Raw genomic sequence first — 25987 nt, 5'->3', positions numbered from 1 at the left:
TCAGATCAAGGGACGAGCAAGGAGGAAGCACAATTGCCTCATCCTTTTAACGATTTCCTAATGTGTATGGATGCTACTGTGTATGGATGTAATAAAGGAATAGAAGAAATTTCAATTTGTTTTTTTAATTCCGCATAGGTAATGGGCATTACAAAAAGGCCCGTTACCTATAACTGTTGTTAGCAACGGGCATATTGATGCCCGTTACTGATATTCTATTATCGGTAACAGGGGTAATTGATGCCCGTTACTGATATTCTATTATCGGTAACAGGGGTAATTGATGCCCGTTACTGATATTCTGTTATTGGTAGTCGGCATTGACTTAATGCCCATTACCAATGACTGTTACTGGTAATGGGCAAATGCTACCGATGATGGGTCATTAGTAACCCAATAAGGGTAACAGGCATTATGCCCGTTTCCAATAGCAATCTATGCTCGTTACCAATTAGGCTTTCTCACGTAGTGATTCAAATTTGATATGTTGTGGGCCTCCCACTTGGATTGGATGTTTGAGCTTGTATTCTCCTCCTCCATGCCTTCTCCAAATATTTCTTGGGCTTCTTTAGTGCTCTAATTGTAATAATATCCTTAGGTAGCAATCGGTTTGTTAAAATTACTAAAAGTGCATAGGAATAAGCTCATTGTATGTTCTTTTTGAATGTTTGTATCCATGCATGTCATGCGCACATCTTTCTCTTCTTCTTGGAAGCAAACCGTCCACGGTTCGACTATAGTTACTGAACATGTCATAGGTAACAACCAATAATAATCCACTTCTTTGAATTGAACCTGTATCTATACAATAAAACTAGAGGAACTTGAAATGAAAAGATTAGTCGTATTGCACTGCTCTACTTGATCACATTGTTGCACAACCAAAGAAAACTTCAAATTTGAACTAATATAAACTCGATGTACCATATATTCTCCTCTGAATATTTGCCAATAATAAAGTTATATGTATTATGAGAAAAACTATGACAATTCAGAATTTCCAAGAAGTCCCTCCTCCAAACAACATTGATTACATGAATCATCAAATTCCATATAACCCAAAGTATTTAAAGAAGATAACAAATTCAATTCATCTTATGCACTTGTAATCAGAAGAAAAGATTTTTTTGAACACAAATGTACGGTTGTAAAGAAAAAGTATCACACTTATTCACAAGTTGTTGCATATGGCTAATAGAAGTATCAATACACAAAGGTAAATCAATTAAAGGTTCCACTAAATGTTGCTCTAAGACAATATGATTTGTCGACAAATTTAGAACATCAAAAGAATTCTCACCTTGCATGTGTGTAACACTCTTTTTATTACTGTCGGTCCCATGTTCAGAAATTGTAGGTGCACGATCAGTACATATATTTCCAATTTTTCACATGATTTTCTAGTACTTCATTTACTTTTGCATCCTATTGTATTGTAGTAGATGTAGCAGCGATATGGGTCATCTTTCGCTTGGCACAATCAGCTATCGTCTTCTTAATTTCTGTAGCCAATGCCTTAGATTCAAATAGCAACCTAAAATGATAACCAAAGCCTTCAACTCCCGTTGTAGACAACTTATCCAATCTTCCATGTTTTTCACTTCCGCTAACATTGTTAGTAAGAAAATAGGAGAAACGCAATACATTATCCCTATAAACTACATTTCTCAAGTGGAAAAAATAGCAACTTTTATACAACTTACCAACTCTTAGAAGGTTCTTACCACCACAAACACAGGATGGACAACCAGTGGCTTGTTCTTATCTTGAGAGAGTGGTACATGATTTCATAGCTCGAATACTTGTAGAATAGAAGTAATATGTGTAGCTTTGAAAGAAAACAACATATATATGTATGTGGCACACAATTCAGAATAGATATCAATACTGTAAAAATATACAAATCACTTGCCTAGCAGATGGCATAAACTTATTCCTAGACTGAAATCAGATCGTTGCAAAGAAAGTGAATAAAAGAAGGCAGCACAGACAATGGCAACGGAAAAGAACAATTTAGCTTGCTATGTCTCCTCTTTATGTTCTCCTGCTCTTTCTCTTTCTTTCTTTTTTTGCTCTTCACACTTTTTACTTTTTCTTCAATATTTTTCTTTCAACCAGGAGCATAAGAGATTGAATCACAAAAAGCTTCACAACAATTAGATGTAAGGTTTTGGTCTATAGAAAAACAAGTAGATGCATGCTCGAAAAATTAAATTGGAGCTTGTTTGCTCCCAGCCAAATTTTGGAATTTAATTTTTGCCAAACTAGCAAAGTTAGTCACAAGTAGATGGAAAAGTTTTGGTAGATGTCGGTGAAAAAAGTTTGCCCAATTTCGAGTCCATATGTAGAAGTTATGACTATTTTATGGAAGGATGTTCAAATTAGGATTTCAAGGGAGGTTACGGTTAGGGTTTGATGGATGGAACAACAGCAGATGTATGGATCAATGATGGATCCAAAAAAAATCTAAACCAGCAACCAAACTCATTCTAGGACACAAAATCAACACTACGGAATGAAACTAAATTTCTAGCTGCAATTGGATTGTGTCCATTAGCATCTAGGTCGGTTCGTGATGCAACCGGTTCGCGTCCAGTTGCAATTGAGTTGGTTTGAGTCGCAACAGAGAATGCACCCACCCTCTCAGTTGCACCTGGGCTATGTCCATTTGGGACTAGGTCAGTTCGTAATGCAACTGGGTTCGCTTCCAGTTGCAACTAGTTTGCACCCAGTCGCAATCATTTCTATCTAGTTGCAGTTGGTCTATTCTTCCTGTTACAATCAATGTAGTCTCTTGGTTGCAACTGTAGGGTGATTGTATTTTATATAGAGAATGCACCTTGTTGCATTTTATACAAAGAATGCACCTTGTTGCATTTTAGTACGTACATATGTAGAGCATAAAGATGGAGTACGTATGTGTGTTGTATGATGATTTTAGTGCTGACTGATCCTAGACTCCGAGGTGGATGCAAAGTCGGCATGTTCTGGGCCTTCAGCTTGGCTTGGATGCTCGGCCTATTATTATCCTCCTCCAAGTCTTCTTCAAACTCTTCCTAGTTCTCTTCATTATTCCTATGTACAATAACATCATTAGGTTGCACCATTCTTACAATTACCAAATATACATATGAATGAGCTCACATGTTGATTAAGTCGACCTATTCAAGCTAGTGGTTGGCCCTTGTATATCCACGTGAGGAGTGTTGTTTGTATATAAAAGTGCCGAGATCCTTATTGGAATAGTCATCTTGTGTATTCTCCACCTATCCACCTTTGTCGGTTCCTCTTAGATTGTGTTTTATTCAATTTTATATACCCTTATTATCTCGCAAAATGAGGTTCTGAATAAACATATAACATTTTAAGGCATTCTTTTTGCAAAATAGAATGTATGACATGAATTCTCGAAAAATTATGAAAAAATGGTGTCATAGATTGTGTATTGATAATTTTTTCACAATTTTCAATAGTATCTCAAATTAACATTCTATTTTTATCAATTCTTGAAATTCACCCCGAAACTTGGAGTATTTATTAATTTTCACCATAAAGTACTTTTAATAAAGACAAACATTAAAGACTGTCTACAAACCTTTTTAGGTAGGTAATGAATATGCATCTCTAGCATATTTCTTTCTAACAGTTCAAGATTATCGCCTCACTGGTGTACTCCTTTTTAGGTAGCTTTGATGAATTTCTTCTGATTGGCATACATCATATTAAGCAGTTCATCAATGTCGCCTTAAAACAAACAATCATTTTAAAGGCAATCTTTGCTCACTGCTTCCTATCTTGAGTGGTTCCGTATGTGTATATATACATGGGTCGCCACAGACATTGGCCCCTTCAACTCTTACTGATAATTATATGAAAAATAGTTAGATTCAGATCTTATGCCGTCAAGGATGGCGATGGTGGGTATTGTGACACTATTGGTCTGCACTCTCATCGCTTTGCAACCGGCAGCTGCCAACGTGTGGTGGACAGGTGAGGTTGCTTTTGCTAATGAAGAAGATGGCAACAACAACATGAAGAAGCAGCAACAACATGAATATAATGGTTATCAACCAAGGCTTGCATCGTTCATCAAGGCATCAGATCAAGCAAACAGTGAAAAAAGAGAAGTGCCCTCTGGGCCAAATCCCAAGCATAATAAGAAACCGGCACCACCACCATATAGACATGAAAGAAGCATAACATTGCCCAGTCCGACAAGCCCAATAAAACCTCCACATAATGGTATTCTTGCATCTGCCCCACATAGAGATGACAATAATAAAAGGATATCACCTGGCCTATCTGACCAGATAGACCCTCCACACGATGGTCGAAATAGGCCCCTAGCATGGGCTACTATGTATTGAGTGAGAAAAAGTATGATCGCTCGTGCATACATGGCAACAGGCACGGTGTGATGTAAGATGTACTAGCATGTGTCCGCAATAATTGGGTGTTTGTTGAATGTGAAAAAATAAGTTGTCTCCTTGTCAAGTGACTTACTTTTAGTTGTTTGTATATAAAAGTGCCGAGATCCTTATTGGAATAGTCATCTTGTGTATTCTCCACCTATCCACCTTTGTCGGTTCCTCTTAGATTGTGTTTTATTCAATTTTATATACCCTTATTATCTCGCAAAATGAGGTTCTGAATAAACATATAACATTTTAAGGCATTCTTTTTGCAAAATAGAATGTATGACATGAATTCTCGAAAAATTATGAAAAAATGGTGTCATAGATTGTGTATTGATAATTTTTTCACAATTTTCAATAGTATCTCAAATTAACATTCTATTTTTATCAATTCTTGAAATTCACCCCGAAACTTGGAGTATTTATTAATTTTCACCATAAAGTACTTTTAATAAAGACAAACATTAAAGACTGTCTACAAACCTTTTTAGGTAGGTAATGAATATGCATCTCTAGCATATTTCTTTCTAACAGTTCAAGATTATCGCCTCACTGGTGTACTCCTTTTTAGGTAGCTTTGATGAATTTCTTCTGATTGGCATACATCATATTAAGCAGTTCATCAATGTCGCCTTAAAACAAACAATCATTTTAAAGGCAATCTTTGCTCACTGCTTCCTATCTTGAGTGGTTCTGTATGTGTATATATACATGGGTCGCCACAGACATTGGCCCCTTCAACTCTTACTGATAATTATATGAAAAATAGTTAGATTCAGATCTTATGCCGTCAAGGATGGCGATGGTGGGTATTGTGACACTATTGGTCTGCACTCTCATCGCTTTGCAACCGGCAGCTGCCAACGTGTGGTGGACAGGTGAGGTTGCTTTTGCTAATGAAGAAGATGGCAACAACAACATGAAGAAGCAGCAACAACATGAATATAATGGTTATCAACCAAGGCTTGCATCGTTCATCAAGGCATCAGATCAAGCAAACAGTGAAAAAAGAGAAGTGCCCTCTGGGCCAAATCCCAAGCATAATAAGAAACCGGCACCACCACCATATAGACATGAAAGAAGCATAACATTGCCCAGTCCGACAAGCCCAATAAAACCTCCACATAATGGTATTCTTGCATCTGCCCCACATAGAGATGACAATAATAAAAGGATATCACCTGGCCTGTCTGACCAGATAGACCCTCCACACGATGGTCGAAATAGGCCCCTAGCATGGGCTACTATGTATTGAGTGAGAAAAAGTATGATCGCTCGTGCATACATGGCAACAGGCACGGTGTGATGTAAGATGTACTAGCATGTGTCCGCAATAATTGGGTGTTTGTTGAATGTGAAAAAATAAGTTGTCTCCTTGTCAAGTGACTTACTTTTAGTTGTTTGTATATAAAAGTGCCGAGATCCTTATTGGAATAGTCATCTTGTGTATTCTCCACCTATCCACCTTTGTCGGTTCCTCTTAGATTGTGTTTTAATCAATTTTATATACCCTTATTATCTCGCAAAATGAGGTTCTGAATAAACATATAACATTTTAAGGCATTCTTTTTGCAAAATAGAATGTATGACATGAATTCTCGAAAAATTATGAAAAAATGGTGTCATAGATTGTGTATTGATAATTTTTTCACAATTTTCAATAGTATCTCAAATTAACATTCTATTTTTATCAATTCTTGAAATTCACCCCGAAACTTGGAGTATTTATTAATTTTCACCATAAAGTACTTTTAATAAAGACAAACATTAAAGACTGTCTACAAACCTTTTTAGGTAGGTAATGAATATGCATCTCTAGCATATTTCTTTCTAACAGTTCAAGATTATCGCCTCACTGGTGTACTCCTTTTTAGGTAGCTTTGATGAATTTCTTCTGATTGGCATACATCATATTAAGCAGTTCATCAATGTCGCCTTAAAACAAACAATCATTTTAAAGGCAATCTTTGCTCACTGCTTCCTATCTTGAGTGGTTCCGTATGTGTATATATACATGGGTCGCCACAGACATTGGCCCCTTCAACTCTTACTGATAATTATATGAAATATAGTTAGATTCAGATCTTATGCCGTCAAGGATGGCGATGGTGGGTATTGTGACACTATTGGTCTGCACTCTCATCGCTTTGCAACCGGCAGCTGCCAACGTGTGGTGGACAGGTGAGGTTGCTTTTGCTAATGAAGAAGATGGCAACAACAACATGAAGAAGCAGCAACAACATGAGTATACTGGTTATCAACCAAGGCTTGTATCGTTCATCAAGGCATCAGATCAAGCAAACAGTGAAAAAAGAGAAGTGCCCTCTGGGCCAAATCCCAAGCATAATAAGAAACCGGCACCACCACCATATAGACATGAAAGAAGCATAACATTGCCCAGTCCGACAAGCCCAATAAAACCTCCACATAATGGTATTCTTGCATCTGCCCCACATAGAGATGACAATAATAAAAGGATATCACCTGGCCCGTCTGACCATGGTCGAAATAGGCCCCTAGCATGGGCTACTATGTATTGAGTGAGAAAAAGTATGATCGCTCGTGCATACATGGCAACAGGCACGATGTGATGTAAGATATACTAGCATGTGTCCGCAATAATTGGGTGTTTGTTGAATGTGAAAAAATAAGTTGTCTCCTTGTCAAGTGACTTACTTTTAGTTATCTGTAAGTCACTGTATTTTTGAGTTACATACATACATACATACATACATACATACATACATACAGACACACACACACACACAAACAATCTCATCCATGGATGGCACATCCAACAATCAACACTGGTGATTTACGCAAATACAAGATCTAAGTCACCTTAAAAGGAGTAAATCTGAAAAAATAAATCTTCCGCCCTACAAGAGGGTTGCTATACAATTGTACTAGTTGCTATTTGCATATAACTTGTACAATTTTATCGGTTGTTATTTCCATATAACTCACAATATTAATTTTTACACAAATATAAGGAATTATAGAGTTACGAAACCTAGCAAATTGACACTGCAAATAACATGACCAGATTTGTTGTTTCATCTCTTTAGGATTCCTTTTCCAAGACATTATAAATTTACAATGGATCAATATATAATTTCTAGATTTTCTTGACAAATTTAACGATCATACTTTTTCTGAGAAAATATAGCGCTGATAGTTTTGCATATTCATGATTATACATTCATGTCCTCTTTGTTGAACAATTGTTATTGGTGTCCATTAGCTTCAACAAATGGTTAAACAAAAGCAAAACATTGGAAACATAGGTTATACTTTAATTGAATTTGTACCCCGTAGAAATTCATGCTTCCAGTTCTAGTGTCCTACAGACATTTTAGTCCTCCGAGTAAAAGAATAGAGAGGAAGGAGGTAGAAAGTAAAGAGAAGAAAACACAAAAATGAAAACTTGGCGCCGCGAAGCAAATGGAAGATGCAGAGGTGGATCAATAGAAATTAGAGCGAGGGAGATGGAGGGTAGTTACCCTCCGTTGAGGAGGTAGAGGTCACCATCTATGGCGGCCACGAGCGCTTCGGGATGATTGAGGACGTGGTGATCTAGACGGCCATGAGTGCAGCATAGGCGGCGCCGGGATAGGGGGGAGGGAGGGTTTAGGCGTGTGAGAGGGTTAGGGTTTTGGCGTTTTGGGCTCTAGAGGCTTACATATGGGAAAGGGTAATGTTTGAATAAAATGAACCGGAAAATTTTAACTTTTTGTGTCTCCATTCTATGAAGCAGGGTCCACCCAAATGTATGGGACTAAAGCCACCATTTTATCACATTTAACCTTATGTATAAGTATAAATTTCCGTGTTACAAAAATGTAAGTATAAAATTTAGAGCCACACTTTACCATATCTCATATAATCTAGTCACATTTTTTTTACTTTATAATATATGGAGCCCAAAAGAATCTTGCCTAAATAAGTTACTAATCAAACACTTGTTAACTTCAATCAAGCAATTGTTAACTTGGTCAAACTTGAATAAGTTGAAGTGGAAATTGTAACAAACAAACAAATGCCTCCAATCCGTTCCTTATCGTTTCCCAAGCAACTTTTATAAATTTAAGCCTCCTATTTTCTACATAAGATCGAGTGGACTGAGGAATGACTCAAATTTGAGGTGGAAGAAGAATGATTTCTTACAAAATTAAATGTTGGGTAACAGTAACATTTGAGGAGATTCTTTTTTGTGTGCATATAAACATTTCCTTTTACTATAGCATGCATGCTGAGTTAAGGTATTTTTGGATATACTCTTACACAATTGCTAGGGAAGGACGTAGTGTGTGAGACCTTCGCCCGCCGCTATGTAGCTTCTGCCACACCTTCGGCAACACTTTCCTTCTCCTAAAGAGTGATGGCTTTACCACACCTGACACCCTCCCTTAACCTGCCAGTGGCTCTCTCTATAATGCAGCCATCACCCGTGGGTGGCTAATAGGCTAAGGATACTCCAGTAATGATGGCAACGGGTCGGGTAAGGTGTGGATAGAGTAAATACTCACCCTCGACAATACCTGAAACTATTAGGCATACCTGTATCTGTGAAGTCTAGCGGGTAGAATTTTATACCCGTATCTGTACCCACCGGGTATGGGTCTGATTTCGGATACCCATGGTATATATTAATGATAGCATAAATAATCTATCCAAGCGAATGCAAAGCATTAGTAAAATAGAGAACTAAACAATTCACCATGCACTGTTTTTTCTTATCTTTATAATCTATTTAGTTGTATATAAGTAAATGTGTTCAATTCTAGCTATGTACTTCAACTAAAAAAAATACAACAATGATGAATACACTTCACAATAAACAATAAGCGAAATGTTAATATCATTTTCACGTCCACTAGTTCACACAATCTCATTAATAGTCCACATAGTTCATACAATCACAAGAAAATAAGACATAAAATTTGAGAATGATATGAGTTCACTAGATAATGTATTGTATTTCGGATACCCGCGGGTAAGAATTCTTACCTGTACTAGTACCCGCAGGTAAACTTTTATATTCGTATCCGTACCCGCGGGTAAAATTTCATACCCATATCCTCACCTATCGGGTCGAGTACCCATCAGTAAAATTGTCATCCCTATGCTCCATCACCCTACTCACCCACTGTTGTTACGCTATTACTACCGAGGATGGAAGATCGGGGGAGAGGGCAACGCTAGGACACTGTTCATCTACATGGTTGTTTAGTCCTCTTTAGTCCATTTACACACTGTGTAAACACTGCACAATGGTCTGTCGTGTCCATTTAATCAACCGTTTTTTCTGTTTAATCACTGTTCTGTCTATTTAAATGGTCATTTAGCTCGAATAAATAACTAAGCGATAGGTGATTACTTAGTCTGTTTAAACGTTTACGCTGACACTGCCTACGGCACCAAACCCCACCCCCCCAACCTCATCATCAATCTATAAAAAGTTGGAACAATTGAAACTTTTTCTCACCAAAATTAGGCTCACTGTGCCCCTCACGGAGACCCCACCTGTCAGACCCAAAGGTTTGACGAAAGTGAGGGAGAGATTGGTTTCGTTAATATTTTCCACCAAAATTCTAATTTTTTTTCACCAGCAATTTTTTGTACCCACCTCCTGTACCCACATAACTTTTCTTTGGCACAGACTTTTACTTTTTTTTGCACATACATTCATCTATAATTCACGTCATTAATTATTTTGGAAGGACATTAATTGAAATCATTATTTATGGAAGAAAAAAAGATGTGTATTATTTTTGGAAAGAAAATAAATGACATCATTGCTTGATAGAAGAAGAATCAATATGTGCATGTGGCACGTACATCTCCACTAGTGCAAAATAAAAGCACGTCAAAAATTCGGGTGACTAAACTAATATAGCTGGAAAATCACAATGCTATCCCTATAAGAAGCATCTAACATGGGAGAGGTTTCGGAGTCCGGTCGGAGGGAGGTAGCCTCCGGTCCCTTTTTTACTTTTTTTATAATGTTTTTATTCTGGTGGTCCCAACTTGTGGCTGTTAGGAGTACTCGGTACTGCTATACGTTGATTTGATAACCTATATGTGTACTTTTGTGACATAAAATTTGATTCATAGGAGTGTTATTTTGGGACGGAGGAATCAAGTACATCCGCAGGAGCCACGTGAAAGAAAATTTCTTGTTGCAGTTTGGAATCATTTGGACTTCGGACCCAGATTGGTTGTGGTGTTGCCATGCTAGCATGCTCGCGTGCCATCAGAGGTGAAACGACCATCTTACTACTCCATGCTTTAGAGCAAAATGAAATTGTTACGTTTGGTTCAGTTCTAACATTTAAATCTTACAGTACTATAACTGCATAGAAAAGGCTCGCCAGTCTTTCGGACTATCGGTGAGTTGTGGTGTTACAAAATACAGCCAAACAATGTGCGGCATACAAAATATCCAGTAGCCAAACTTACGCGCAGAACCTGTGACGAGCTTTGGTCATCAACCAAACACGACATATATTCCTGTGGCATTAGGCACATCCCATTTGGATCCAGTAGCTCAGGTGATAACAATAGCATGCGCACAACGGAATTACCGCATTTGGTTCTTAAAAAAATGGTCAGGGAGCACAATAACAACTCAGGTCCAATAGCTATGCAAGTCTCTTGGACTCTTGGTCAGAACAGGTGGTACCAGCTTGTTCACACGATGATCTCCATCTGACATAAAATTCATCGAGTGAGTCCTCATTCGCCAGGTCATTAGTTGGCCCACGCTACTCAAATGGGTGATAGTACATTACAAGGAAAAACAACTCAATTTTCCTTGGAAATGACCCAACAGCACCAGTGGGCTGATGCTAATGATATTTCAGAAAAAAGGTATTTCAGTTAAGGCAAATTAAATTTCACAAAAGATCAAGAGTCAAGAACAGCTTAAAATATTCTTAGCAGCAGTGGGCTGATGCTAATCCCCACAGGTATTATAGATGATTGATTATTAATCAGATCGAACTCTTTGCAGCAACTCATGGTTCTGTTCTCCAGGGAAAGCAGCACTCTTCATAGACGCCATGGCCTCCCTGCAAGTTTCAGGAGTCAGAGACCTAGGAATGCCATGCATAGATTAAAGTAAAGACAATACAGGGAGGAGCTACGATTTGGGTGTTCATGCTCCCATCCCATCCAATGCACAATAGACTCAGTTAGGTTAATAGCAGAAAGTATAGCATAGAAGGAAACAAGAGCAGTGCCTCAATGCTTTCTTGATGTCATGGTTGGTGGGATCGAGCTTTAGCGCCTCCACAAAAGCATCCACTGCTCCTTTGTGCTCCTATATAATGAAGAATACCAACCACGAGAGTGATGATTCAGGAGCAGAAACTAGCTAGATTCAAGGTTAAACTTGATGTATGCTATACCTTTATAAAGCCGAGAGCCATGCCCTCACGGTACCATGCCTTCGCCCAGCGTGGGCGCAATGTTTTGCAACGCTGAGCATCTGACAGAGCCCTCTCCCCTTCTCTCAGCCGCAGCCAGCATAGGCTCCGGTTGGCGAATAAGGTGGCGTCGTGTGGGTTTTTTGTCATTGCATGCAGTAACAATCAGCACCACGGGGTCTCAGAACTTCTTTGAGCAGTGGCTAGTGGCTACAAGAAAAAAAAAAGATGAAGGTCCATGTGTCTTGTGCTTGATGTTTCAGAACTAAGTGCCTATCGTGCAACACTTTGTATTATTCCAACAAGTATAGCATTGCCTCAAGCATTTACCAGCATATAGCAGTAGGCTGCATCAACATAGCCCCCCTTTGTAAACGCTTCTTTTCCTTCAGACTTCGCAACAGCAATCTGTTCTTCCACCGACTCCTAAACATGGAAGCATGCTCAGTTACAAGTCCATAGCATTCAAAGGGGCTCCAACATATAAATTTAAATGTAGCAGTCAGTAAATTTTTCTCCTGAATGAGTTCATTCACAATCATTATCTCTCTATTAACTTTGAAAGCCTGGCACCTAAAGTGTCCAGTAAGAAACCAATTACAAACCTGAGGCTCGAAGCTTAGGTATTTCATAGCTCTAATAATCCCGTCAACACTCCAATCTGGAAAAAGTGGAATTGGCTTTGTCCAAGGAAATAGAATTTCAACTAGCTCACGATGTTCATGACCTGCTGCTAACATGATTGGGAATTTCCCACGCTGCAATGCAAAGACAAAGGTGGAAGGTGATATAGTCTAGCATGAAAGGAGAAAAGACCAACAACAAACAAATCTAAGAATATATAACATAACAATCACATTGATGGTCCTATAATAATGCTAAATACGGAGAAGAATTTAGAGGAAACCATGCAAAATCAGTGCATCTTAAATTCTGGTTAGTTTTCTTCGAGGAAACAAATTCTGGTTAGTTGTCAAGTGCAGGAAATCATAGCACATGTACGACTAACATTTTCAATAGTGGGATTTCAATCCCGTGCTTTGGACCTCCAAGGCATCACAATTCCGGAGAAGCAATTTTGATTTATAATACACTTTACAAAATCATTCATGATGTCTTTGCAGGTATTTATAACTAAAGCTGCAAACCTCAGAATATCTGATCAGATCACGCAGACCAAAACAAAGTAACCCAAAAATCTGCATAGAATAAACACACTGTACAAAACTTGCTTGACACATGAACAAGTGTTTCGTACACACACTTACAGTATGCTCTTAAAAGTTATTTTTTACCTGGTCATGAGCTCTACTAAATCATGAAAACAATAGGTCACTAAATGGGAACACACTTGATCCCAGTGTAAACAATAGTAATTGCAGGAAGTAATTGGATTGATTAATTAGGAGATGATACATCAGTTTATATAGGCAAGGGTCACAGTAGGGCTTATGGAAATACAACCGTACCCGAGATCGTTGCCTATTCCTAATCAATCAAGGCCTGAATGGCCGGCAGGTGAAACTGCCCACATTACTAACCACATACAAGCCAATGAACCTTGCTAACACCCAGTCTAAGCAACAATTGGGCAGGAGCCTGAAGGCTAGAATTCTCGACCTTGCTGCTGTGGAGTGGTCACGGTGAAGACAATCCTCTAGGATAGCTTGGCTCAAGGACGGCGATGCTTGCACCCATTTCTTTCACCTCTGTGCAAACGCAAGGCGGTGGAGAAATTACATCCCTGCTTGGCACAAAACAGACCAGTCCCTGGTGGGAAAAGGAAACCATTATCGCTGATTACTTCAACAACATTTTAGGGCAGAAGAGGACCAGGAACAACTCTTTCAGTTGGGACTTATTGAACCTGACATGCTTAACAAATGACGTGACAGAGTGTATGGATTGGCCCTTTGCCGAGCAGGAAGTGTGGCAGGCCATACAACAATATCATTCTGAAAAGGTGCCAGGACCGGACAGTTTCACTGGTGTTTTCTATCGCTGCTGCTGGAGTATCATTAAGGGTGAAGTGTTGAATAATTCCTCCTGTTTCCACCATCTACACACGAACGCATTGCCTCAAACTAACTGAGCTAACATCACCCTCATCCCAAAAATGGAGACGACTTGTGAACCCAAGGATTTTAGACCAATAAGCTTAATACACTCCTTTGCAAAACTGGTCACAAGTCCTCTCCATTAGACTCTACAAACATATCAACAACTTGGTATCCATCTCCCAAAGCGCTTTCACCAAGAAGAGGAGTATCCAAGATTATTCCTACATGTGAGGAACGTAGTGCAAGCATACCGCAGGAAGCAGATACCAGCCTTCTCCTTAAATTGGATATATGAACCATGTTATCTAGTCGTCCGACTAATCGCGATTAGTCGCGATTAGTCAGGCTTATCGGTCCGGTGACCCCGATAAGGGACACCGAGTAGGTCTGAGCGACTAGTTTTCTAGTCGTCCGACTAGTCGTCGACTAGTCGCGATTAGTCGCACGATCAGGTTGGAAAACGATCAGACTTGAGATTGTTTTGTGGGCTGTTTGAGTTGTGGGCCTCGGCCGGTGATGGGCTGGCAAGGTGGCCCATTAGGTTTTTGGTATATAGAGGCTGAGAGTCAGGAATATGGACTATGGGACAGGAATACAGAGTTCTGGACAGTTCACAAATCATCTCTCACAAATAAGTGAAAAATCGACTATTATTGTTGCCTTCATACTTGCTTTTTATTAAGTAATATGTAGTACATATATCATATCGGTCCTGGGACAAATAGGACGACTAGGCAGACGACTAGGACCGACTAAGCTCGACTAATCGGCCTGATCGACGACTAATCGCGATTAGTCGTCTGATCGGTCCCATGGCGACTAGGTTCGACTAGACGATTTGAAAACATGGTATATGAAAAGCTTTTGACACAGTTTCTTGGGATTATCTGCCAGGTTTTAGTAACCATTGGCGAACTGGCTTGCTGCTCTACTCACAACTTCATCCTCTTCAGTTTTACTGAATGGTGCTCCGGGACAAAGGATTCATTACCAAAGGGATCTCCGTCAAGGAGACTCTCTCCCCATACTAGTGCATTTTGGCAATTGATACCTTGCAACGAGTATTTGGGCTTGCTCATTTGGTTAGGACGTTGTCATCACTAAGGCGACGCTGTGCAATATTGCACCTATCGCTATATGCTGATGATACAGTCATGTTCACCAATCCAGACAAGCATGACATTTCCCTGGTTATGGACATTATGAACCTTTTCGGTATAGCTACTTGCCTGATATAAAACTTGCTAAGAGTGCGGCTGCCACTATCTGTTGTGCTGATCTGGACTTAGAACAGGTCCTGCAGGCTTATCCTGGAAACAGGGTAAATTTTCTGATAAACTATTTGGGCTTGCCTCTAATACTTTGCCGACTGAATAAGGATGGTGCACCCAACCTATACAGGACAAAGCAAAGGCCAAGCTTGTTGTCTGGCAAGGAAAGCTGCTGAACCCAGCAGGACAGCGTGAGTTGTTACCATCAGTTTTGTCTTCACAAACCATTACCTGCTCACGGCCCTGCAAACACCTAAGCAGTTCATGAAGGACCTGGACAAAATGCGCAGGTGCTTCCTTTGGGCCGAGTAACAGGATTTAACAGGCGCTAGATGTAAAGTAAGCTGGCTCATCTGCACCAAACCTACACAATTTTGGGGACTTGGAATTCTGAATTTGGAGTGCTTCAGCAGGGCCCTTTGGCTAACATGGCTGTGGTTCGACTGGCTTTCCTCACAGAAGCCATGGGCTGGTATGGAGCTACCAGTTGATGAGATGGATACATCATTGTTCAATGTTTCAACTTGTGTCCTGGTTAAGAATAGAAGGAAGGCATCTTTCTGGAATTCTAGCTGGATGAAAGGCATAACTTTGTCCTCCCTATTCCCGCTGCTATATTCTCATAGCAAGCACAAGAATCGAACATTGGCTGCTGCAAATGGAAGATGACCACTGGATTGCCGACATTGATCACAACCTGACAGCCCCTTATGGATGATTTTGTAAATAGGTTCACCATGCTGTGGGAGGCGTAGCTCAACTTGAACACTGAAGACCTGGACTCCATAACTTGGAGACACACTGCAAACAGTGCATAATCAGTTTGAAGGTGTAATGCGTTCGGATATAGGATCATATGTTTGGGATGCCAAAGTTGTCCCACGCTGTAAGTTTTTTATGTGGCTACTACTTCAAGACAGGCTGTCACAGGAATCTTGAAACTTCACAACACCTTTTCTGTGAATGCCCAATTGTTCTGAAGGTCTGGGAGGGCACAACAATTTTGGCAAAACAAGCAAGTCTACATCCTTGTAATTGGTCAGGTATGAGCAGTCTCTTGGACTGGTTCAAAGGCACCTTGGCAGGTGCAGCACCAGCCGCTGCTCCTGGGACCCTTGCGCTTGCTATCCTGATAACCTGGACAGTTTGGAAGGAGAGGAATAGATGTGTTCTCCAGAGAAAGGAACTGACAGTTCCACGGATCATCTCAACGATACAAGATGAGGCTTGTTTGTGGGTGCAAGCAGGGAACAAACACCTAGACATGCTCTTGTCTGGACTGGAGTAGGACCGAGTGGTTAGTCTCTTTTTATTTTGAAGGAACGAGTGATTAGTCACTTGTGATGACAATCCCTATTTTCCTTTGTCGTTTGACTAGCAGCTAATAATCACATTGTATTTCTAGGATCGGCTGCGGGTCGTTTGACCGGCTAGCTAAAATTGCAGGTCACAGAGACAATTGCAGGAACCAAATTTCGGCAGACCATTCACATGCTCCCGTGTCTTCTGTCCCGGCCCGTGGCGGCCCAGCAAGGCAAGCAAGCACACGAGTGTGAAGCTTCTTTTCTCTCCCATACACATAACTTGGAGAGATAAGTATGGTCTCACTATTTAAGTTAGTCATGCTCAACTTCCACAAACAAGGTGAGACTAAAGGTTTACACCACTTCTACACTTCCTCATGCTTATATGGGCTTTTGAGATTTATTTGAAATTAGTTGAAATATTCGTTGGGCCAAGCCCAACTTCCCAAATTCCAACAACCAGCGAATTGGAGGATCGGCCCTACCAGAGGGAGAAACGCCGCGCGCTCAACGACGCAGGCACCGGGGATCTCCCGATGGACGAGAATAAACTTGGATAATCTCAACAACCTTGGCGAGTAATCTTAACAACCTTTTCTGGTACAAAAAATCTTAACAATCTCTTAATTTGCTTTGATCATCTCTCGATGGCAGCAGCTAGTAGCCTATAAATTTGCCCGGCTTCTCCATCTCTGCCAACTCAAGCAACTACTAGTAGAGAGTTGCACACGGCCGCTAGCTTCCCCCTCCTCCTCCGAGCCATGTCGCCGGCAACAGTTCTCGTGTTGCTGCTCGCCGTGGCCACCGGTGCTTGGTCGTCGGCGGCAGCCGTGCGGCTGCACCGGAGCCACGACTACGAGAGGGTGTTCGACCGGCAGCAAGCCGACCGGGTGGAGGCCCTGCCCGGCCAGCCGTCGGAGGTCGGGTTCCGGCAGTTCGCCGGGTACGTGACGGCGAACGAGTCCCACGGCCGCGCGCTCTTCTACTGGTTCTTCGAGGCCACGCACGACGTGCAGAACAAGCCACTCGTCTTGTGGTTCAACGGAGGTAACTTCTTCTTGCATTTTCTTTTTCTTCAGATTCCACGTAACGTACTAGCTTGTTAGATGTAGTAGATGCGATCTATTACGTACACTTACTGTTTCGATAGATTAACCTTTTACTCTGGCATCAGATGTCTGTGATGAACTGATGATATGTATATTGTTCGATCTGCACTGCAGGACCGGGATGCTCGTCCGTTGGATATGGGGCGCTGGAGGAGCTGGGTCCTTTCCTGGTGCAGAAGGGCAAGCCTGAGATCAGCCTCAACCCCTACTCGTGGAACAAAGAAGCCAACCTGTTGTTCGTGGAGTCCCCAGCCGGCGTTGGGTTCTCCTACACCAACACCACCAAGGATCTCAGCCAGTTCGGCGACGAGCTCACCGGTATACGCATTGGCATCGATCAATCTCAGATTTATAGTACATTATTTGTTCGAGCACTGCTATATATGCACGCATTTTCTGAACCTGTGTGGATCATGTTGTAGCCACTGACGCCCATGGGTTCCTGGTGAACTGGTTCAAGAGGTTCCCGCAGTTCAGGGGCCACGACTTCTACATCACTGGGGAGAGCTACGCTGGTACGAGATCTCTTACAATCATATATACTAGTGTATGTAGATTCAATTATTCATCTGCCAAATGTGATAAATTTACTAACAATGTTAATTACGATCCATGGCCATGAAAAAAATGCTCCTCAGGGCACTACGTCCCGCAGCTGGCGACCAAGATCCTGGAGGGAAACAAGAAGGCGCACCACAAGAAGGACCGGATCAACCTCAAGGGCATCATGATCGGCAACGCGGCCATCGACGCGAGCTCCGACGACCGCGGGCTGGCGGACTACGCGTGGGACCACGCCATCATCTCCGACGAGCTCTACGGCGCCATCAAGAAGGAGTGCACCTTCCCCGAGGACGGCGAGGAGACCGGCCCCTGCAACCAGGCCTGGAACGAGTTCTTCGGCTCCATGCGGAACATCGACATCTACAGCCTCTACACTCCGGCCTGCACCGACACCCTGGCCAACGCCAGCCGCACCCCCTCCGCCGCCGCCTCCTCCTCCTCGAAGCTCGCCGTACGTCATCGCCGCCGTCGACTACTGTCCATCCGTCGTGTCTCTTTACATTGGTTCTATTTTCTTGTGTTTTTCTTACATGAAGATGCATGATTCATGGCATTGCAGAGGATCCACCATGGGAGGCCGTACAACACGTACGACCCGTGCGCCGACTACCACGTGGTGGACTACCTGAACCGCGGCGACGTGCAGGCGGCGCTGCACGCGAACGTGACGGGCATCCCCTACGCGTGGACGCCCTGCAGCGACGCGCTCACCAACTGGACGGACAGCGCCAGCTCGACGCTGCCGGCGATCAGGGGCCTGGTGGACGCCGGGCTCCGCGTGTGGGTCTTCAGCGGCGACACGGACGACCGCGTGCCCGTGACGTCGACGCGGTACGCGCTGCGGAAGCTGGGCCTGGCCACGGTCAGGGAGTGGCGCGAGTGGTTCACCAGCGACCAGGTCGGCGGCTACACGGTGGTGTATGACGGCCTCACCCTGGTCACCATCCGCGGCGCCGGCCACATGGTGCCCATGATCAAGCCCGTCCAGGCCAGCCAGCTCTTCGCGCACTTCCTCGACGGGAACGAGCTGCCGGCCAAGCCCGTGCCCGCCACCGCCGCCTAGATTGCTATGATGGTCGAGTCATTTGCTAGTTAGTTATAGTTAGAGGTGTGGATTACAATAATAAGCTACTAGATAGTTAGAGGTTGAGCATGCAGTTAGTTTAGCTAGGTTAATAATCATGGATCTTTTAATTAGTTACCGCTGTCATGAATGGGCAGCAGTATGTCAATTAGATAGGGATTAGGTTGGATTGTTATCATCGTTTCGTTAGTTAATAATGATTGAATTGGGTTGCTATTGGTTTGGAACTTTGGATTATTTTTCTGCGCCCCTTCCACATGGACTTCAATTTGCTGGCGCCTTTTTCTGATCCATATCTTCATTGGAGGATTCTGGTGCACTTCGATCACGTACCGTTCTTCCTGACTGCGAAGTGAAAATAATAACAAAGTACTGGCTTAATTGAAAGTTGCAACCATGAGAAATACAGTTACTCAATGGTGAAGCACAAATTAAGTTTAGCGCGCAAGCTAATACAGAGGTGAGTAAAGTCAACACCTAGCAACTAGTAGATGGTGTGGAACAGAACGATGGGAAACTTTTTTTTTAAGGGCTTGACCACAATCCATCTCTTCTCTACTACTAAAAAGAGGCTAAGAGTGGCGTTTTTTCGTCTACACCTCGACCCATCGTCAGCCACGCTTTGTCGTCCCTCCTCCCACGATCGCAGATCGGCCTTGTTTGGTTCACACTAGGGGTTTCTAGTGCACATAAGCCGAGAAAAGAATCTCACATGCATAGAGTGCTAAATGAAGTATATTTGCAAAACTTTTTCAGGAATGAGTATAAAATTTCGCGACGAATCTAATGATGCAATTAATTGATGATTGGCTACTACAGTAACCATCATCTAATCACGCGGTCAAAGGCCTCATTAGATTCTTCAGGGTTCCTAGCGTAGGGGTTCTGAAGTTAGTTTTGTAAACTAGCTTTATTTAACACCGTAATTAGCGGTCAAAGTTTCCTAGTACTTCATAGTACAGAGAACCAAACAGAGCCATCGTTCCCCGTGCGATCTGAGCGCTCCACTTCAGATTGTCCCCCAACCCGCCTCCCACCCCGCACGCCCTCTCCCTTGCTGCTGCCCGCCCGCCGCTATAGGTGGCCAAATGGGCCAGGCCCGTCGGGCTGGCACGGGCACGGCATTGCATAGCACGGCCCAATAGCGGCCCGGCCCGATGGCCTTAGTGCTCGAGTCGTGCCCGTGCCTGCTAGCGGGCCGTGCCTGGGCCGCCGTGCCGGCCCGCGGCACTAGCACGGGCCCGGCACGGATAATGGGCCAGCACGACGCGGCCCGTTGATTTTCTACCGTGAGATGTGTTTAGATGAATACCAGCCCTTGGATCAAAACCCTATCTACAAAAACACCCCTCTCCCTCACAGCCGCTCCTCCCCCTCGGTCCTCGGTCCTCCGACTCGCGCTGCACGCTCGACTCCTCCGACTCCCTCTTCCTGTTCCTCCTCTTCCAGCCACGGCAACTCCGGCGGCCACAGCCTTCTCGCGGCTACAGCCTTCTCGTGTGGGCGGCCGATGGCTCATCCGCGGCGGCGACAGCCTTCTCGTGCGGCGGCCGACGACCTCATCCGCGGCATCAACGACCTTCTGATGCAGGCGGCCGGCGGCCCCGTTCGCGGCGGCGACCGGCGGCCTCCTCCGCAGTGGCCGTGCGGGTCACCGTGCCCATCGGCACGACACGGCACGATGAAGCCCTGGTAGTGCCGTGCCCGGGCCGCGTCCTCGGCACGGCGGCACTATGCGGCACGTCACGGCAGTGCCGCCGTGCCCCGTCGTGCCATGCTCCGCCGTGCTGTGGTCCATCGTACTCGTGCCCGTGCCGTGCGGCCCGTTTGGCCACCCCTTCCCCCTCGCTATGCCCTCCCCTCTCCACGCCCTAGCCGCGGCGTCCCGACCCTTCACCCTCTGCTCGCCCCCACCAATGATGAGGCCTCGCCCCGATGTGCGGCCCCTACAGCCCTCCTCCTCCTGATGCAACCTCTCTCTCTCTCCAGATCGACAGATTGGATCGAAGAGGCAAGCCATGCTGCCCGAGGAGCGGCGACACAGGTGGCGATGCGCAGCGACGGAACGGCGGCGAGAGGGTGAGCACCCCAAGGAGCGGAGGTAGAGGCAAGCGGGAGTGCACTTGGGGATCAAGCAGCAGAGCGCCGGTGAAGGCAGGGGCCGCACGTGGGGAGCAGAGGTCCGATTCGGTGAGGGGCGAGCACTGCATGTGCCTGTGCCGCTCGCTCGCCACAGCGACGCTGGCCTAGGCCATAGCCCATAGGCCTTGAGGCTGGTGTGGCAGCCCGCAGCCCCGACCGCTAGCCGGCTGCCCTGCGTGGCTGCATTGCACAGCGATTTCATTGAGGGGGAGGCGCGGCGACATGGGCGGCTTGTTCAATATAGCACAAATAAATTGAGTAATAACCAGTTAAACATGTCAGCTACAGCTATCAGAGAATTAATGTAGATCCTCTAAAAGACTTCTTCCTATGCTGATCATTGTAGAGATGGTGTTCAGATGAACATAATTCATTAGTTTGTATACTGAGCTTCATGATTAAGTGAATATTGATTTTACAATGAAATAAAAATACTGAAAGCTTCTATGCATTTGGATTGGACAGTCATTTGAAGTGTAGGTTCTTTTGCTTCAGTAGCTCATATCAGTTTTTATTTCTTTCGCAATTACAGATGTATGCAATTTTTTGTTCTCCTTTGCCATCATTTATTGCTTTTAATTTGCGTGAGAGGTGTAGACATTGTGCGTTTGTACTCAACATTTGCATATTCACATACTCACCATTGTGCTTACATTAACTGCAGGACATCAACAAGGAGATCTGCAAGTTCAAGCTGTCAGTCAACACTCCTGGCCGGCTCGCGGCGACGGAGTTCGGAAAGCAGTTCATCTGATGATTCAGCCATTGTGGAACTCACATCATGGTTACAGCCTGTAACTATGCTATTTTTGGTCAGCAGCTTTGGCTTTCTTTCATCACTCTTATTTAGTTGAACGAGAGCTTTTATGAATGCCATTGGGGGTGGATGCATCCTTGTATCTGAACCACCAGATTAGCAGCTGACGATTGAGAGGTGAGGTTATCCCACCCTTCTGAATTGTGTGGTTCTGTGGTCCTCCTTGTGGTTAAATCCTGATCGTAGAGATGCATACAGAGGAAAAGGGGGGAAATGACATATTTCTTTTTTAAACAAACTCTGGCTAAATATGTTTCTGAATATTATTTGCTTGGTTCATTTAGTAATTTGGGTGGGGATGGATCTTTGGTTGCTGCTTGGTATGTCTGGTTTTATGTCAGATTGGTTTTAGTATTTGAGGTTAAATATAATTTATGTGGGCATCATAGGCACACCACAACTCTGATGGCTCTTTAGAATGGAATTTTTAAATTCATTATACATTCCTGAACAAATGTTCAAACTAAAGATAATTATGTTCTATTGCTTCAAAAAAAAGATAATTATGTTCTAGACTGACTCTAATTAAGGTTTGGAACTTTGAATTATTTTTCTGTGCCTTTTCCACATGGACTTTAATTTGCTGGTGCCTAATTCTGATCCATAGGAGGATTCTGGTGCACCTCGATCACGTACCGTTCTTCCTGACTGCGAAGTGAAAATAATAACAAAGTACTGGCTTAATTGGAAGTTGCAACCATGAGAAATACAGCAGTTACTCAATGGTGAAGCACAAATTAAGGTGAGCGCGCAAGCTAATGCAGAGGTGAGTAAAGTCAACACCTAGCAGCTAGTAGATGGTGTGGAACAGAACGGTGGGGAACTTTTTTTTATTTTTTTTGAAGGGTTTGACCACAATCCATATTATTGTAAATTGGAAAAATGGTTCATTTTACTACCATAATCAATCCACTGTATCCTCTTAACTCACTCCCCAAACTATATATTTCAATTGATTTAATCTAAGTCGTATTGAGATTTGTCCTTTTTTTCCATACATGCAAATTAAACATTAAGTTCAAAGCAGTTTTTTTAGGTGACTGAGTTCTCTGTAACAAACCATAGTACTATCTAGACCATTTTTTGTAACGAAAAATCTAGGCAAGCCTGTTTTGGTCTTTAACGCAATCCGTACGTTCTAGATGTGGTGATCCCTCAATCCAAACACTACTGGAAAATAGGCTTATTGTACCGGTTGTCGTGGCTCTTGGGTACCGGTTACACTACTGTAAAATAGGCTTATTGTACCGGTTGTTGTGGCTCTTGGGTACCGGTTTTTCGAACCGGTACTCCGTAGCCGAGACCAAAAGTCTGGGCTTTAGGCATCGGGTAGCCGAGACCAAAAGTCTGGGCTTTAGGCATCGGGTAAAACAACCGGTGCCTAAGGCTCTCGTCAAACAAAAATATTAACGCGCTGTAGCTAGGATTCGAATCAGCAATCTCTTGCCTCGCACGTACCTCTCTTACCATCTCATCTACACAACATATGTGATAGAAAGAGAGATATTTTCCTTTTGAAATAGCCTGTGAAGGACCCTAAGGTACCGGTTGGTAACACCAACCGGTACCTAAGGCTCCTAAGGTACTGGTCAACACCAACCGGTACCTAAGGCTCATCCATAGACACCGGTTCGTGATACCACCCGGTACTAATGGAAAAGTTACCACTCGATACCTATGGAGAGCCTTACCAGCCGGTACCTAAGGCTCATCTATAGGTTCCATCGATCCCAAAACTAGCATAGGTACCGGTTCATTTTCATTCCGGTATTTTTGGGTGGACCTTTGGCGTGTTTTCTATAGTGAAACAATCCTAAAAATGTCAGTTAGGTTAAGCCACCGCTTATAATGCACTCATGTCTGCCCATGCGTACCTTTTTTTCCCATAAGAATGCATATCTCAACGTGATCCGTATTTAACCATGTTCTTCTCTACTTCTACTGGCCACAAGCTCCTATGCATACTAGATGCTTTAGATAGAGACGACCCCTTTTAATTTCTTGGTCTTTTTAGCTTTCCACTAATTGGAAGCTCCTGTGATCCAGCTTGATCTTCATCTTCTATATACACCGCATGTTCATGTGGTCACCATTTGATCTCCATCTTCAATCCGGCGCGAGAAATCTGGATCGTGCAAGTCTATTTTAATTGTCATGATTTCTCAAACCTATAGTTGGCCAAGCACGGCAACGGTCCGGCCCGTGGTCAATCGAGTCAGTGCCATACTAGTGCCATGCCCAGTGCCGTGCCTGCGCCGCATTTGTGGTACGCGGCACTAGCACGGGCACAGCCCGTTTATTGGGCCAGCAGCACGGGTGGCACGAAAAAATGCCCGACAAAGCAGGACCCATTTAAACAAAGAAACCCTAACCACTTTCAGTTCTTCTTCGCCCCTCTTCTCTCCATCGATCAGCAGCCCGCCGGCCCCCTTCACGCGCCGCCGCCACTTCTACCGCCCGCTCGCGCACCTGCCCTGCCTCCACGCGCAGCGCCTGCGTCCGCTGGCCGCTGTCGCTGCCTGCTCAGGCCGCCGTCACCCCTGGCCCCCTAGCCTGCACAGATCTTCCTACCACCCTCGGCCCCCGGGCGGCACAGGTCGTCCCCACCTCCTCGGCCGCCACCGTCGCCCCCGTGCAAGCCGCTGCCGTCATCATCCGGCATCCCCTCCTCCCCATGCTCCACGCCAGGCCGCTGGCCACCTCCGTCGTGCTGCCGTGCCTAGGGGCACGGCACGGCACACCCTCATAGGGCTGTGCTTGGGCCGATGTCTCGACACGGTGGCACTATGCACCACGGCATGACAACCCCGGCATGCCCTGTCGTGCCGTGCTTCGCCAGGCCAGTGCCGTGCCGGGCCGGGGCGGCCCGTTTGGCCAAGTATACTCAAACCAAACACCCCCACAATGCAGTCATGTGAGCCAATGTCCGTCTGGTACTTGGTTTGTTTTTTTCCCTGGAATGACATATATATATTCAGCGCACAATCTGTAGTTAGACCATTTCCTTTTCGTCGGTTGTTAGTGGAACTTTTGCATCGGATTGCTTGAACTATCCAATCAGATAGAAGGGACCTGCCGGCGGCGGATCGATTTGGCTTTCATAGGCATCATATTTCCAGCAGGGCCAACGGCCACCATCCATGTTGATCCACTCTGCCGCATCGACGATAGCATCTCGCCGGCGATAGGCCGCCGCAAGGTCAGAAATCCGGCAATGGTGACGGAAAGAGATACCCCTTTCTCGTCGTCTTATCAACATACCACGTCGGCGTCGTGTCACATATCCATGCAAATTAAAGCACTCCCTAACGGATTACCCCCTGGCCCACCATGCACCACCATGCAACTGCGTACGACGCGATCTGTCGATCATTCATCATGCGCGCGCGCATATATATATATATATATATATATATATATATATATATATATATATATATATATATATATATATATATATATATATAATAAAAATTCTTTTACACTTGCTTGTAGCTACTTCTATGTGTGTATCTCATGATACATGACGTATCTGATCTAACGAAGAGTATGGATTCATACTAGAATACTTATGATGAAATATATGTTGGATATGTAACCATACATAGAGTATATGGGCATACTTATTTTTATATACTAATACTAAGGTTATACACACATATGAAAATTTCTTTCTACACTTGCTTGTAGCTACTCCTATGTGTGTATCTCATGATACATGACGTATCTGATCTAACGAAGAGTATGTACGTGGAGTATGTGTTCATACTAGAATACCTATGATGAAACAT

General features: G+C 43.7%; 2 protein-coding genes across 2 annotated transcripts; one reads left to right on the top strand and one right to left on the bottom strand.

Moving 5' to 3' along the window:
- Nucleotides 1-11406: 11406 nt before the first annotated feature.
- Nucleotides 11407-13258, bottom strand: LOC120702106 (hsp70-Hsp90 organizing protein 3-like). The gene is made up of 5 exons (XM_039985871.1): nt 12451-13258; nt 12176-12271; nt 11828-11998; nt 11660-11739; nt 11407-11512 (listed from the first exon to the last, which is right to left on the bottom strand). Exons 1-5 carry the CDS (start codon nt 12583-12585, stop codon nt 11407-11409), a joined length of 588 nt encoding a protein of 195 aa, XP_039841805.1. The 5' UTR covers nt 12586-13258.
- Nucleotides 13259-17241: 3983 nt separating this feature from the next.
- Nucleotides 17242-19253, top strand: LOC120702105 (serine carboxypeptidase-like 34). The gene is made up of 5 exons (XM_039985870.1): nt 17242-17527; nt 17704-17907; nt 18012-18104; nt 18228-18604; nt 18713-19253. Exons 1-5 carry the CDS (start codon nt 17242-17244, stop codon nt 19214-19216), a joined length of 1464 nt encoding a protein of 487 aa, XP_039841804.1. The 3' UTR covers nt 19217-19253.
- The last annotated feature ends 6734 nt before the right edge of the window (nt 19254-25987 follow it).

This window comes from Panicum virgatum, chromosome 4K (assembly GCF_016808335.1).
Source record: "Panicum virgatum strain AP13 chromosome 4K, P.virgatum_v5, whole genome shotgun sequence".
Classification (NCBI taxonomy): Eukaryota; Viridiplantae; Streptophyta; class Magnoliopsida; order Poales; family Poaceae; genus Panicum; species Panicum virgatum.
This window is presented reverse-complemented; position numbering and strand designations above follow the sequence as displayed.